This window comes from Sminthopsis crassicaudata, chromosome 1 (assembly GCF_048593235.1).
Source record: "Sminthopsis crassicaudata isolate SCR6 chromosome 1, ASM4859323v1, whole genome shotgun sequence".
In the NCBI taxonomy this organism is placed as follows: Eukaryota; Metazoa; Chordata; class Mammalia; order Dasyuromorphia; family Dasyuridae; genus Sminthopsis; species Sminthopsis crassicaudata.
In genome coordinates, this window is record NC_133617.1 from 18,637,212 (window position 1) to 18,653,068 (window position 15,857).

A 15,857-nucleotide genomic window follows, 5' to 3' on the forward strand; every position below is an offset into this window, starting at 1 on the left:
GATCTGTCACTTCAGCTCAGCCAAGTCCTCATGATTATCTAAAATCAGTGAATTCCAAAGTAATTATTTCCATCCCACTTAGAATCCATTAACTAGCCTGAAAATGCTGCTTTAGCACTGGCCACATTTTAATCCTGTCTCAAATAAACTAACTGACACTGGACTGCTTCCTCTTCTCAGGTGAGAGGATACTGACCCTAATGAACTCTATCTACGTCTATGTGACTGCACATCCAAGGACTAGACTCTCCAATTTATCTTTTGTGACCACTGGGCAGGAGTTCCTTCCCTCCGTATTCCGGGCCAGGCTGTTTCTGCCTTCATGGAATGAAGGCCTCTGAGCATTTGGGATCCTCCTGACCCGGTCTGGATCCCCAGCACTCTACATGAAGTGAGATCGGGCTGCGAGTGCCAGACAACACAGGCCGGGCCTCTTCTGCCCAGGTCTGCTTCTTCAGACAGCCCTGCAGGGCCCGGGGATGCAGAGGCCGAGTTTCTGAGTCCAAACGGGCTGAAGCGGAAGGCTAACTCAACTGGCCAGCCTCCTGGCCAGGAGGGATCCAAGCTGAAGGGACCTCTGGGGGCCCTGCCTTGACACTGGAGAGCTCAGCTATTGGACAGAAGGAGATGGAGAGAGGGGTCTGTGTGGACCCTTGCTCATGAGATCAGTGGGTCTAATGGGCTGGACATGAGGATGGGTAGTGCTTTGAAACCGGCAAGATTTACAACATCCCTAAAGCTGGTTATCTATGAGAAAGGGGGCAGGACTCCAAGGGTCATCTGACTTTCTGCGCCTAAATCCCAGTCTTGGGATTCATCCCGGGGCCTCAGAGGAAGGGCCTTTTGGACCCCTGCCACAGGCTGTCACTTGTGGGATCTGTCTTGTCAGAGGTGTCTCTTGGTGCCTGCGCCCAGGGCTCCAAACCCATCTGTCTGGCCCTAGACCTGTCACCCAGCCCCTCGGAACGCTGCGGCCTGGCTGCCTTTGACCTTAGAAGTGCTAGCGAAAACAATAAATTGTCAATTCTCATTTTGAAAATGGAATTCAATACAACTGCTGCCTATGAACTGTAACTGGCAAATTCCATTACGGTCTTTATGGCCTCTTTCTACATCCATTGATCTTCATAAATCCTTCACACAAGGCTGCAGAGCCAAATGAAGTCTCTCCAAGCGATGACCTGAAGAACCTAATTGTGATACTCACTTATTTTCATTTGTCACAGGAATTGTCTTCCCTCCAGGAATCAGTTCGTGGCAAACAAGCTGGTGAGGAAAAAGATTGCATCGTGATTACTGGATGGGCATTTTCCTGGAGACAGAGGGTGAGGTAACTCCCAGGCTAATGACAGAGCAGGGACAGATTGCTTCCCCCAAAGTAGCAGTCCCCCAAGCGAGTCCAGGGGTCCTTCCTCAGAGACCCCAAGCCAGCCTAAGCCTGGAGATGAAGCACAGAGGGAGGGGGGAGCATTAAGCCAAAAGCGCCCACCCTCCTCTGGGGAACATCTGGGAACCCTGACACAAAGGGGACCTTCTTTTGTGCACAGATTCAGGGGCAATTTTCCCTATAGATTCAGGAGACCTCATTTCCCATTTATGGATTTTTCCTAAGCCAAAGTGAACACAGGCCAGATCTGGCTGCTTGGAGACAAAACTGTTTGTATTATATGTGTATCTGTGTGTATTATATGTGTCTGTATTATGTGTATTATGTGTGTGTGTATTATATGTAGGTATTATGTATGTATTATGTGTCTGTGTAATATATGTGTGTATAGTGTTAATGTGTGTCTGTGTATTATGTACTATGTGTCTATGTGTATTGTATATGTCTGTGTGTATTATATGTGTGTGTAATATTACGTGTCTGTATTATATGTATCTGTGTATTATATGTGTGTCTATATTATGCATGTCTGTGTATTATGTGTACCATATGTATGTATATGTGTGTCTGTGTACATGTCTGTGTGTATTATATGTGCTGTGTTTATGTGTCTATGAATTATGTGTATTATATGCATGTATTATGTATATGTGTATTATATGTGCACGTCTATATTATATGTATATAGGATATGTGTGTATCGTATGTATATATTATGTATGTATCTGTGTATATGTTTATGAGTGTAGTATATGTGCGTCTCTGTGTATTATATATGTGTGTCTGTGTATGGATTATGTGTGTGTAATGTGTTTGTGTATATTATGTGTGTGTCATATGTATCATATGTATGTGTAATACATGCGTGTAGTATTATATATGTCTGTGTATTATATGCATGTATTATGTATGTGTATTCTGGGTATTATATGTGTGTGTCTGTATTAAGCATGTCAGTGTATTATGTGTATGTATCATATGTATGTATTATGTGTGTCTGTATTATATGTGTGTGTAATATATGTATCCATGTGTATTATATGTATGTGTAATATATGTGTGTGTCTGTATGTCTGTGTGTGGATTATTATATGTATCTGTGTATTGTGTATTATATGTGTGTGTCTGTATTATATGTGTGTAATATATGTATCTGTGTGTATTATATGTGGGTCTGTGTGTATAATATATGTGTCTGTGTATATTATATGTATGTGTAATATTATATATGTATGTCTATATTGTGTGCGTATGTCTCTGTGTGGTATTATCTGTGTGTGTAGTATTATATGTGCATGTCTAAGTATTACACATATGTATTATACGTGGGTCTGTGCTCCCACTTGGGGTCCCCACACCTACAGATCTCTGAGCCGCTGAGAAGGAAATCTCCAGAGAAGCCCCCGGCTAGGAGACCTCTGTGCCCCCGTGTTTCAGGCTGTTCTCTCTCCCCTCCTCTTCAGGATCACCAGCATGGCTGGACCTCGAGTTGAGGTCGCCCTTGGCCGGCTTTTTCCCCTTCTCAAGGCCTCTAATCCTCACCAGGGCAACCAACAGCCGCATCACTCAGAGAGGAGACTGTGGCTCCAGCCAAGAATTATCCTCACGGGGCTTCAACAAAGAGGACTTTGGGGGGCTCCGGGGGATGCTTGGGGAGGGAGAGCTTCTCAGGCCCTTGCTGCCAGACAGACACAAAGAGCACCAAGTAAAAGGAAGGACTGTGACGGAAGCGGCCCAGAATCCCACCTGGCCCATCACATCTTCGTCATAGGACAGCGTCAAGCCCAGGTCGCTGATGTCTCCATCGTAGCGCTGTTGGAGAGACGGGGAGGGCGTGAGGGCTGAGAGCAGGTCCAAGAGAGCCAGAGCTGCTCTCTTTTGCCCACAGGCTTCCTAACCGTGACCTTCACAAGGGCTCTGTCTCTGCCAGCTCAAGTCTGCAAGACCCCTTCTGGCCTCCAGAGTCAATTCCAGAAGGGCTGGCAACCTACAGTGGCCCCCAGGACGGCCCTTGGCCAGTGAAATGAGAGAGTGAGGGAGTGGGAAGGTAGCTGGAGGGGTCCCTCCCCGGGTCTCTGCTCATCCAAAACTCCCTCTAGCTTTGCTCAAGGACTCCTTTCGTGCCCACCTTAATAGAAGTGAGGTTTTTGTAGAACTCCGCGTCCAAAGAAGGCAGTTCATCCACCGAGCTATAGAAGATGCTGTGATGGTGTCCCAGCAGCTGGCTTAGGAAGAAGGACGCAAAAGGCACATCGACCACAATCCCCTGTGATGGGAGAGAGAAGGCAGCCTCAGACCTTGCCCTTGGACCCTTGCCCCTCAGCAGCTGCTCCTGGATTACCCTAGCTGGGTGGGCAGCAGACCCCAAGGAAATTCCAGCCCTCCCACAAAGCCTCTCGGGGTGCCTCCACTAGCTGGGGACCTTTGGGCTCTCTGGACACTGTCAAGACACATGACTGGCCAGCCTCCAGGCTGGTCAGCTACGGCCTTGGGTCCCTGCACACTTTATCCTCCCCTGGTCTGGGGTCCCCCGCTCATCACTGCCACACGTGGTAATATGGCAGCATGGGGGTCGAGGATGTTAAGAAGCGAGCCGGCCCCTAGCTCTCCCTCCATGATATAAGGCAATAATCCTCCCCCCTGGGGCCCTGGAGCAAAAGGGGACAGTGGAGTGTCCACCCTGGGGGGGGCTCAGAGGCCAGCAAAGGCAGGGGACGAGAAAGCAGCAGACCACATGCAATGTGAACCCTTGCGCCCAGCTCGGGTCTTTGTCAATGTCATAGCGGCCTAAACCTCCAGCTGCCCCCTCCCCCCAGGAGTCAGGGACAAAGAGCTGGACAAAGGCCCAGGGATGGGGCCTAGTCTGCTTCCCCAGGTCTCAAGCCCCCCCATCCCAATGATAATGGGGAGAACTTCTGAAACCCGCCACCATTACCTAGAATTTCTCTGAGTGGGAAGAAGGGTTCTAAGACTGCCTGCCCCCACGAGAGACTCACTCCCTATCTCTGGAGCTCAGGCCCCCTCCCTGGACTCTCCGCTGCCCCCGTGATAAGGGCCCCCCAACCAAAAGGATCCCGACACCCACAGGGCACACTCTGGTCCCAAGCACTAGCTGAGGGAGGCCTTGCCGGGTCTCCTTCTACAAATGAGAAAGCCGAGGCTTAAAGAGGCAGCTGACAGCCTGACAGTGCTCTGGCCGTGATGGAGACAGGACCTGCGGGCCCGGAGGCTCCCGTGCTCCCGCCCAGCTGCCATGGTGCTCATTTATCTGGACTGAGGAGGGCTCTGGGTATGGGCTCCAGGCTCTCCACTGTCGGGCTGGGTGGTCTCATTGAGCTCACAGCTCTGGAGCCCCCACATCTATCAGATGAGGCCCTGGGGACCCTGGTCGGTAGGGGCGGAGTCCTCCCCCGGGTCCCAGGCCCTCTTCTCCCTCTGGCTCACCTCGTACACAGCCTTGCCCAGCATCTTCCCCACAAACTCGAAGAGCTGCAGATAGTTCTCGTGGATGTAGGATGTGGGCGACGGGTAGAGTCTTTCATCCCCACTGGTGGTCTGCAAAGCGCAGAGAGCCTGGGCTGAGCCGGGGCCCCCACCCCCTCCTCACTCGCAGGCCCCTCGGCTCCCGCCCCCGACATACCTTGAACAGATTGAGTGCGGGGTCAAACACCCTCTTGATGATTTCTTCCAAGAACTCTTTGAAGACCCCATCCTGGTCAATGCCGGCCTCATCCACCCCCAGGTCATTGACGAACTTCACTCGGATCACCCCCTTCATGGCGTTCTGGGAGAGCTGTCGCAGCTGCTCGTAGCCATCCTGCCCAAGGCAGAGGACGGTCCGTGAGCGGCGCCCGGCCTCCCACGTCCCCAAGTCTCTCGCCCAAATCGCCTAAAGAATCCCGACGCAGACACTGATACATTGGTGGTGATGATTCTGGAGTGCGATAGGAACCATGCCCAAAGGGCTCTCAAACTGTGCATGCCCTTTGACCTGGCAGTGGTATCACTGGGCCTGTATCCCAAAGAGATCTTAAAGGAGAAAAAGGGACCCATATGGGCAAAGATGTTTGTGGCGGCCCTTTGTGTAGTGGCAAGAAAGTGGAGACTGAGTGGCTGCCCATCAGCTGGGGAATGGCTGAATAAGTATATGGTATATGGAATATTATTGTTTTGTAAGAAATAACCAGCAGGAAATTTTTGGAACATGGGCTCCTGCAAATGTGACCATTGAAAATTATCTTTGAAAACAAAAAGCTATTACAAAAAAAAAAAAAAGACCTTGACACAGGCGCGTCCAAGAGGGCAAGTTCGCGTCACTGCTCACGCCTGCACTTGGGGAAAGCAGAGGGGGACTGAGCCACCTGCGCCCTCCAGAGCGAGTCAGCCAGGACGAAGGAGCTGCCTCCAGCACAGGGACCTGCTCAGGGCCGGAGGGACGCTGGCCGGGCTGGGGGAGCCTGCTTTGAGTCTCTGAAGTCACCCCTGAGTCTTCAGCACTCACCCCTGACCTCCCGTGGGCCTGGCCCCAGGCTCGTGATTCTTCGTTTTTTGTTTTGTTTTTTTCTGATAGAATTTTTTCGAAACATAAAGATTTTCTTTGTTCTCTTCAGCATCCAGCCCTGTAAACCTTGTGCTCAGATTTTTCTTCTCCCCCCACCCCCAAGGAGTAATCCAATATAGGTTAAATGTGGGCCATTCTTCTTGACAGATATCCCCACTGGCCGCGCTGCACAAGAAAATCAGACCAAAATGGGGAAAAATGCAGGAAGAAATGAGCGACAACGATGAGAGATGGTGACGATCCTGTGCTTCGATCCATGTTCCACCTCCAGAGCTCGCTCTCTGTGAATGCGGACGGCTCTCTCCACCCCAAGTCTAATGGAACTGGATGGTGGCCTTCATAGGGAGTCAAGGATGCAGGGGCCTGGGCGGGGGGCTTCCTGGCCTCCTAGTGTCCCACTGTAGACTATGGAGCCACCATCAGGTCACTGGAACACCAGGGAGCCCTCCCTGCCTTTCTGGCACTTACGTGGTGCTTTAAGGTTTGCAAGAACTTGACAAACACCTTGGATCCTGGGCAGCAGATGCTCCTATTATTTTACTGATGAGAGAACCCAGGCTCTTTGGGCCCCCTGCCTCAGGGGCCCAGATGGGGGTCAAATCCTGGAGAGCCTTGAATGCCAAATTAAGGTGGTCAGGAATCTGAAGGGATGGACCACAGGCACCCAGGAGGACACAAAGGACGCCCTGCTCGGTCTCAGAGGGGACAGGAAATCAAAGACATTCCCAGGGATACAGAGTGAACAGGAACCTGGCCCTGCCTGCCACCCTGGGTCAAGGGCAGGGATTGCCTTGATGCCATAAGAACACAGCTGCCCTGAACGCCGAGGAGCGCTGGGCCATGTGCAGGATGCACAGCGTGGTCCAAACCAGTCGCACCTTTCTCCCACCAAGAGGATCGTTTTGTGCTGAAGCCTCACGGTTCTTAGAGAGGACCTAAGGGACCCAGGGGCTGCCCAGAACAGCACGAGGGAGCCTGAGTTGACGCAGGAATGCTAAGGAGCAAGGGGTTGCTCAGCCCACGTAAAGCCCCTGTGCCAAGGTCCTTGGGCCGCTGAGCCAAAGGTCAGGAGACAAGGCTCAGAGCCCACAAAGGGCTCCCCCCCCCCAGGCTAAATGCCTCCCCCCCCGGCGGCCACGGTCTCTCACCTCCAGCATCCGCGACCTTCGGATGGTGATGTGCGTGACGTGAGGGGACGCCGAGCTGGTCTCCACAAGCCCGAGCTTCTCCTTCTCCTTGATCACCATGTTGCGGAAGAGGAGCACCCTCTGAAACCAGCAAGGACAGGGCCGGGGCGCAGGTCAGCCCCGTCTGCAGAGGCAGGATGACCTGGGCGTCTACCACGGCCAGTGCCTCGGAGCGGGGGTCTCCCCATCCACCAGGGCAGCACTACCCCTCCCCAGATTTCCAGGCTTGATGTTTCCTTTGCTGAATGACTCAGTTTAGACCGTGGCTGCCAACCATTTCTGGTTCATCTCCCCGCTTTGGCCCCCATTTGGCCCTCCATCTCCCCCATGCTCTCTGGGTGTCCAGCAGGGGGCCTACCACTGAGCCTCAGTGAACACGTGCTGAACTGACTCCGTCCCTTCCCTGACCCACCGAGAGCTCACTGAGCCCCCATTTACCGGAGCAGTTCCCCAGGTGGGGACCCAAACACAACTGGAGAGGGGTCCGGGGTCATTAAGGGGTTCGCTTATGTTCTCCTGAGGAATGGGGGAGGGGTGAGAACATGGCCACAGACAAACAAAACCCAAAGGGGTTGAATTCAAAGGAATTGTGGAGGGGGAAGGATGAGGAAGGGCCCGGGGAGGCCTTGAGGAGGGAGGGACGGCTCCAGGATCAGCTGAGAAGCAGCCCTGGGAAATCAAGTCTGGGGAGAGAGGCCGGTCAGTCTCTTTAAAACGTCCTGAGGCATTAGTCACTTTGGGCATCTATTAGAAGCACGCTACCAAAAAATAACCCTCAAAACGGATCCCCCAAACTTGAAGAACCTGGTGGGGCAGGAGCCCCCCAGCCCAGAGCACAGATGTCCCGAAGGCTGACTACATGCTTGGAGACTCGACTCGACAGCGAGCGCCAAGAGGCGGGCTCTGCTCAGGAAGAGTCTGGGGTGTTGTGGGTGCCCGCTGTGAGCCCTGGCTCCTGAGGGCAAGGCCGGACCCTGCCGGGGGAAGGAGCCAAGGCCCCAAGGGCAGCCAGCGACTCACGTTTTTGTGGGGAATGACGTGGGGGATAAACTGCAGGATCAGGTGGGCACGCTTCCTGTCCTTCTCCAGTTCCTGGAAAAGCACACTGAGTTTGAGATCCCTTACAAAAAAAGAAAACGAGCGAGAATTAATTTCACATGACAGCCGGCACGCTCACCAACAAGACTGGCCTGCGGATTCTAAACGGGGGTCGCTCCACAGAGTGCCGGAGGGGTTGGAGCCAGCACCCAGCAGGCAGACCCCTGCTCCCATGGCCTTTCCCACAAGCCCCAGGGGCTGCTCCAGGCCCTGCGGGCACCGGTCACAGAGAGATTCCAGCCTAAGGCCTCGAACCTCTTCCCCCGAGGAGGAGGAGGGCGGCCCCTTGGGAAGCCCCACGTCCTCTTGGCCAGATCCTCAAGCAAAGGCCTCTTGTTGGGGCTGGGACAACAAGGATGGGCTCCGAATTTGGACATTCTGAGCCTTGTGGCCACTTTTCAGTTGGGAACCAGTGGCTTTGCCGCACCCAGACTATGTGAAAGCTCTTTCTCATCGAGGAGTCAGGAGCTTCTGTTTTCTCTAATGGGGGCTGCCCAGCCTCTCAGAGCTGGCAGGGGCCGGGGGTGGGTCCCAGAGGTGTCAGTCTCAGCTGCCGTCGGAGCAGCCCTGAACCTAGCCCTGGACATGCCCTCCCGGTACACCAAACCGTAAGAGCATCCTGGGAACGTCCAGATGACTTGGTACACAGGAACGTTACCCAACTACCCGACGCCCACAGAGGACAGGGGATGCCTTCACTATGGCCCAGTTGGCTGGTGGCAGGATTAGAATCTAGACCTTCTGCCTCCTGGCCCAGCATATTCCTCCCCCCCCCCCCACATATCTGGGATGCTCAATTGGGGATCCCTGGATTTGGATGGGAAAATAATCAGGATAACTGATCTCCACTATTATCCTCTGCACTTTAATTCTGTGCATTTGACTGATTCTGAGCAGGAGGCCCTGGCTTTCATCAGACTTCCCAGGTCATGTTCCAGGAAGGCCGCCTTCATCCCCTCATGAGTGGCAGGACGTGCCCCCTGACGTGCTCCACGAGGGCTGGACAGAGGGTCAGTGGGCCTGCCTGGAGAGCCAGACTGTCCTGATCCGGCACTGGCCACTGCATGGGGGGCGGGGACCCTGCTGCTTCTAGTAGCCCCCGTCCCCCAGGTCACTTACTTCCGCAGCCAGTGATCATCAGGGGCAAAGCGCCGACGGCAGTCTCTTTCATACAGCACCATCAGCCATCCGTGAACTGAGAAGAACAACTCCAGGGTCTCTGACTTGGCATTGTCTGCAGGGAAAAGGGGGCAAGCTCACTGTCTGTGCCAGTGCGGGCCACGACCGGCAGAAACGGAAGGAAGCGCCCTGCTCTGGGCGCCCCTCCCCCCCCCCCCCGAACCAATGCTATGGGACACGGCCCAAATAAGTCCGAAAAGCTGGTCCCAGCGCGTGAAAGACGTGTTAAGGGCCGGAAAGACAAATGACGAGACTCCTCTGGCATGTGGAGGCGTGCTCAGCCTTTCCCTTAAGACAGCCCCGTGGGGCAGATGGTAAAGGCCCATCTCTTGCACTTTACTGCTGAATAAACTGAGGCCCAGAAAGCTGAAGGGACTGGCTAAGCCACGACGCAGGAGGAGAAATGTGCGCCGGGGTCAAGCCCTTACTTGCTTTGGGGTCACGGCCAGATCTGTCAAGAGAAATGGGGATAATATTCTTGGGAAGGAGCCGCCTCAGAGAAGAGCTCCGAGGGGCACATCAGGAAGCTTGCTCGCTTGGCAAACCTTGGAGCCGACACCATTTAGCACAGCCCGGAGCTCCTGAGGGCTAGGGTCCCTGCCGGGTCTGGACGGCACCCACTCGGCTGTCCAGGCTGCTTCGGATCGGCAGAGCCTCTTTCTTAATGAAGCACTCGGACGGAGCCGGGAGGCCTGTCTCTGCCCCGAGCCAGCCTGGACACTCAGGGCCTCTGAAGCTCAACTTGCCTTCGTTTCCAGCTCTCTGCACAATGAAGACGACGAGAGCGGAAAGAGATTCTCCGGAAGAAGCAGGATTGGAACCCGTTCCTGCTGCCTCGAGCCGCGGTAGCGGCCAGCTAAGAGAGGGTCTGAAGCACGTGGCAGTTTTCTGGGGGGCTGGATGGGAACGAGAAGCTTCCCCAGTGGAAGGCTCACAAAGGTTTTCCTCCAGGCAGTTCTGCCAAGTTAGTCACACTCTGCCGTGAAAGGGGGTTCCTGAACGGAGTCAGAAGACCCGAGTGTGAATCCTGCCTCAGACGCTTATCCGACCACCCTTACCCTCTCACAGCCTGTAAGGTGGAGCTTATTTGTGGTAGAGAGTGTCTCAGAGCCATCTGGTGCTACGTGGATGAGTGCGACGCTTATTACAAGGGAGGCTGGGGTGGGGACGAGCCCTGCCCATGAGCGCCCATCTGGAGCCCATGCCAGCTCCCTCCCCGCTCTGCATTACGACTGACCGGCGCATCTGGTCCCGCACAGAGGACCCGTGACCGTGGCCTCCCTTACCCAGGAGCCCGTCCCAGATCATTTTGAAGATGAACGTGTTCAGGAACGACGAGATGGTGACCAGCTCTTCGACCTTGAATGAGATTTGTTCTTCGTACACCTCGATGTCATCGAGAATTCTAAAGGACAGAAAGAAGGACGTGCTCAGAAGATGGCTTCCTGCAGGCCAGGAGGGGCCCCAGGGACCAACCCGGCCTGAAGAGTGTGCCTCTCCAGCTTTGGCTCCCACATGGTCCAGGGGCTGGAGAAGCGGCGCCTGGTAAACGCAGTCTCGGCCCTGGGGCCTAACCCTGTTCTCCCACCAAGCCCCCACTGCCCTCTTCCCCGGGACGCCTCTCAAACCTGGGCTGGGTCTGCTCTTCTCCACCCCTCCCGCCTCCTCAGGGAACCCTCCCAGGGAACGCCTTGGAGCCCCCTGTTCCAGACCCATGTCCCCCAAAACTGAACAGAGTCCTGACAGGTCTGACCTGGAAGAATCACGTGGCTCTGTGGCTTCCTTCAAGCCCAGAAGTGAACTCCCACAACCCACTGCCAACACAGGAGAACTTGTCCTCCATAAAAGCCCCACGAACATTTTAGAATTGCTGACCGCGTCGTCCCCATTAGGAAATTTTTTTTTAAACCAAAGTGCAAGGCCTTGTTATTATTATTATTTTCATTTCATTAGATTCAGACAACTTGAAGTGGACAAACTTCACCTTTACCTGCCTCAGTTTCCCTATCTGTAGAATGGGGATAACAACCTTACTTCCAGGGTCACTGCGGGGCTCAGATGAGCAAATATTTCATCTCAACACTCAATCAATGTCAAAATCTTTTAGGTCGCCCATTAAATACCCCTCCCAGCTGGATGCCAATTACCAAAATGCTAAACGTGCTGGCTATTTTTCTTTTTCAGTGGGAGAGGGAACATGGTGAGATGAGAGAGAGAAAACACAAATGCTTGTTAAGTTCTTTTAAAAAAATCAACCCCTCGGGGCAGCTGGGTGGTACTATAGATAGAGCACCAGCCCTGAAGTCAGGAGGAGTTCAAATCTGGTCTCAGACACTTAACACTTCCTGGCTGTGTGACCCTGGGCAAGTCACTTAACCCCAGCCTCAGGGGGAAAAAAAAAAACCAACCCCTCACGTACACAATAGGAGCAGGTCTTTTGGAAAGACAGGAAAACGTAAACCACTAGCTAATGTGGGCTTAAAAGGGAGAAAAATTAAACAATGAAAATAAAAAAACAAGCAAGTACCTTTTGAGATGAAATTTAAAAAAAGTATTAGAATCTACATTAAATAGAGGCTATTCTGGGAAGATCACCATTCTAAAACAAATCACCAAAACATTCAAATAAAGCTGGGAGAAAGCAGCAACACTTTAGAAAAAAGCCGGGGGAGGGACAGAAAGAAGGCAGTTCTGGGGGACCCTGCTACCCTGAGCTGCTGCTGAGCCCCAAGATGTGTGAAAGTCTAGGAGGAGCCAGAAGGGGTCAGGAGGACAGCAGTGGGTGGAGAAGAGAAGCCGGACTTCAGAGTCCTCCTCAAAGATCTGGGAGGAGGGCCTCATTTGTTCTGTTCTCCCCGGGGCAAGGAGGCAACTTTTAGAATTGGTGCAGAGAGACGCGCTCCTACAGTGTAAGAGGCCGCTTGTGAGGAATGCTGGGAGATTCCCTGGGTCCCTCCTGACCCTGAGATCCTGAGCCAGGGCCCAAGTCCAGGCTCGCACTCACACTCCAGCTGGCTGGGAGGCTTCCTTTCCAACCCTACAAGAGCGCTCCCCGGCCGCTTCATTGTAAGGAGGGCCCTTGCCTCTCTCTCTCCCGGAGGGCAGCCCCAGCCCCAGAGCCACCTACGTGATGAGGTGCCGGGAGCAGTCGCAGAACAAGGTCAGCATGGCCAGCAGCCGCTTGGAGTCTTCGTTGTCGCTGTTCAGACATTCCAGGAAGAGCTTCAAGCCCCCCTGGGGTCCCAGCTCACAGATAAACGCCCACAGCTTGGGCAGGAGCTCGTCTAGGTAAGTGAGGCCTGTGAAGGCAGAGAAAAGCCCCGAGCGGAGGTCAGCCCCTTCTCTCCTGACCCCCAAAGGCACCTCGGGATATGGGCTGGGTCCCAAGGGAGCCACAGCCTGCCCCAGAAGTCTCTTGGCGGATGCTCTCCGATGGAGAGGGGGGGGCCGCCCTTCACGATGCCCGCTCTGACAGGGCCACAGGAATGACAGACATCATGATGGTTCCCAGAACCAGAAAGAACAGGAAGGAGAGGAAAGAGGGAGGGCTTGAGATCTGCTCCCGGCCCAACGGGGGCGAGCCCTGCGGGAAGGGGCTGCAGCCTGGCAGTCGAGACACGAAGGATTTATCGGGTGTCTCCCTGACTGATTCCTCTCAAAGCACCCCAGTGAAAGGCAAAGGCAGAGAGTGACTCAGAGGGAGTAACAAGAGGCAGGGTCCTTGTCCAGCCCCCCAGCCAAGCCAGAACCCGAGGATCCGATTTAGGGCTGGAGGGGATGACAGAGGGTCAAAGTACTGGCCCAGAGACATAGGTCGGGGGTCGATAATAGAGCTCGCATGACCCGAGGCCCCCGACACTAAATCCAACCCTCATCAAGCCCTGAACTAGAATCTGCCCGTCAGCATGAAATAGAAACCAGGCAGCCAGAACAGCCCGGGAGGGTTTAAGAGACGCCCGTCCTGTTGGGCTCAAACAGGACTTCACTTCAGAGCCTAGCCCCACCCCTCTCAGGCCCAAGGCTGCTCCAGCAGGGAGCCCAGGGAGGGAGTGACCTGTCAGGATCTGCAGCCGGATCTGGGTCAGGGTGGTCAGCGCGGTCTGGTAGAGCACACACACGTTGCAGACCTTCTGGACTTCTGGCGAATCCACACGCTTCCCGCCGATGGGTTTGAGGATGTTCCGGACCGACGAGGACTTCTGGAACGCGCGCTTGAAGAGACCTGGCAGGAGGAAGGGCCCGGCCTGAGTGTGGGATGGGAAGCTCCCCCCCACGCCAGAGACGACCGCCTGGTCTGGCCCGGGCCGAGGCAGAGAAACCTAAGCAGCGGCTCCCGGGGCAGGGCCCGCCTCTGGGCTCCGGGCTTTCTTCCCTACAGAAGCAAACTCTCCGCCACGAGGCTTTCACAGACTAAGGCCCGTGAGGGAGAGGCCATTAAGTGCCTGGGACGCCGCTGAGGCTCCTCCAGAGCAGTCCACAGCCTGAGAGATGAGGCGAGGCTGAAGCCCAGGGCTCCGGCCCCTCTCCTGCCTTGCCCCACTACTGCCTCCCAGGGCCGACATTCAGGACCCTGGAGAGGGGCGAGTGGCCTGGCTCCCACAGACAGTGCTGACAGGGAGCGAGCTTTATGGTGCCCCGGGGGGGGACCTGGGTGAGGCGGTTCTCAGGAGTCTTGCACGCTCCAAGGCCTCTTGTCCAGCCTCCCTGGAGCCCGCCGGGGGTCCTCGAGCTCCAGGGCCCACACTAACCACTCCTTGACAAGTCTCCAAAGTGACGCCGCGGTGACTTCGGCCTTTCCTGCCGGGGCCGGGGGCTGCTCGTCCTTCTCCCCACCAAGAGGCAAAGCGGGGTCTGCTGGGTGGCTGTGCTTTAGCCCTAGTCTGATCTTAAGTGCCAGGGCTGCCGCGGGCCTTCCCAGGAAGCTCTCCTGTTCTCTGGGGAGTCTGAGAGAGCCGGGTTCTAGGCCTAGAGCTGGCCCTAACTGTAAGGAAGCTCTGCCCCACGGGGGGTCTCAATGTCACTCTAAAAAAGACAAGGAGGCCGAACTAGAGGATCTCTAAGGCCCCTATCAGCCCTGACACCCCCGTTCTAAGGCCTCTTCCCGACCTTGACCGCCACCCCCCCCATTCTCAGGCCCCTTTCAGTCCTGACACTCCCTCTTCTAAGACCTCTCCAAGACTTGTCACCCCTTGTTCTAAGGCCCCTCCAAGACCTGACACCCCCTGTTCTAAGGCCCCTCCAAGACTTGTCACCCCCTGCTCTAAGGCCCCTCCAAGACCTGACACCCCCTGCTCTAAGGCCCCTCCAAGACCCGTCACCCCCTGTTCTAAGGCCCCTCCCAGCCCTGACACCCCCTGTTCCAAGGCCCCGCCCAGCCCCGACACCCCCTGTTCTAAGACCTCTCCCAGCCCCGACACCTCCTGTTCCAAGGCCCCTCCCAGCCCTGATACTCCATGTCCGAAGGCCCCTCCCAGGCCCGACATCCCCTGTTCTAAGGCTCCTCTCAGCCCCGACACCCCCTGTTCTAAGATCCCTCCCAGCCCTGACATCCCCTGTTCTAAGGCCCCTCCCAGATCCGACACCCCCTGTTCTAAGGCACCTCCCAGGCCTGACATCCCCTGTTCTAAGACTCCTCCCAGGCCTGATACCCCATGTTCTATGGCCCCTCCCAGCTCTGAAACCCCCTGTTCTAAAGCTCCTCCCAGCCCCGACACCCCCTGTCCTAAGGCCCCTCCTAGCCCCGACACCCCCTGTTCTAAGGCCCCTCTCAGCCCCGATACCCCCTGTTCTAAGATGCCTCCCAGCCCTGACACCCCCTGTTCTATGACCCCTCCTAGTCCTGACACCCCCTCTCCTAAGGCCCCTCCCAGCCCCGACATCCCCTGTTCTAAGGCCCCTCTCAGCCCCGGTACCCCCCTATTCTAAGCCCCTCCCCACCCCAACACCCCCCTTTCTAAGCCCCTCTACCTCTGACCTCCCCTGTTCTAAGGCCCCTCTATCTCTGACCTCTCCAGTTCTAAGCCCCTCCCAGCAGTTCTAAGACCCCTTTGAGTTCTGACATCTTCTGTTCTCCGGCCCCTCCCAGCCCTGACATTCCCTGTTCCAGGGGAGCTCTCAGCTAGAACCTTCAGACCCCATTGTCTCCCAGCTGGGGCATAAACCCTGCCTGCTTTTCCACGGAAACCCCGAGAAGCAGCCGGGGGTTGGGGAGGGCTCCTGTCCCTGCGGGGTTCGGTGTGTTCACTGTGGCCGCCATGGGGCTCACAAGCACAAGGGGCCCGAGCGAGCGGCCGACATCCCCACGGCCTCTTGCACGTCCAGGCCAGGGCCTCGCGCTGGGACCAGGAGGCTGGAGTGGAGTTCGGACTCCCGCCCCCCAGAAGGCCGTGTCTGTCCCCCCAGGAGCTGCTCAGGGGCCTCTTGAGGGAGCGCTGTGTGGTGGCAA

General features: G+C 55.4%; 1 protein-coding gene across 2 annotated transcripts in view; it reads right to left on the bottom strand.

The window, feature by feature from the left end:
* UBE3B (ubiquitin protein ligase E3B) overlaps positions 1-15,857 on the bottom strand; it is a 36,346-nt gene that overhangs the window by 6,083 nt on the left and 14,406 nt on the right. For both annotated transcript variants that reach the window (XM_074295444.1, XM_074295451.1), the window contains 11 exons: positions 13,467-13,634; positions 12,540-12,711; positions 10,699-10,817; positions 9,353-9,467; positions 8,156-8,255; positions 7,097-7,216; positions 5,028-5,204; positions 4,832-4,942; positions 3,516-3,653; positions 3,134-3,199; positions 1,208-1,266 (listed from right to left, as the gene is read on the bottom strand). In XM_074295444.1, coding sequence (XP_074151545.1) covers positions 1,208-1,266; positions 3,134-3,199; positions 3,516-3,653; positions 4,832-4,942; positions 5,028-5,204; positions 7,097-7,216; positions 8,156-8,255; positions 9,353-9,467; positions 10,699-10,817; positions 12,540-12,711; positions 13,467-13,634 — 1,345 coding nt within the window. The remainder of the gene's footprint in view (positions 1-1,207; positions 1,267-3,133; positions 3,200-3,515; positions 3,654-4,831; positions 4,943-5,027; positions 5,205-7,096; positions 7,217-8,155; positions 8,256-9,352; positions 9,468-10,698; positions 10,818-12,539; positions 12,712-13,466; positions 13,635-15,857) is intronic.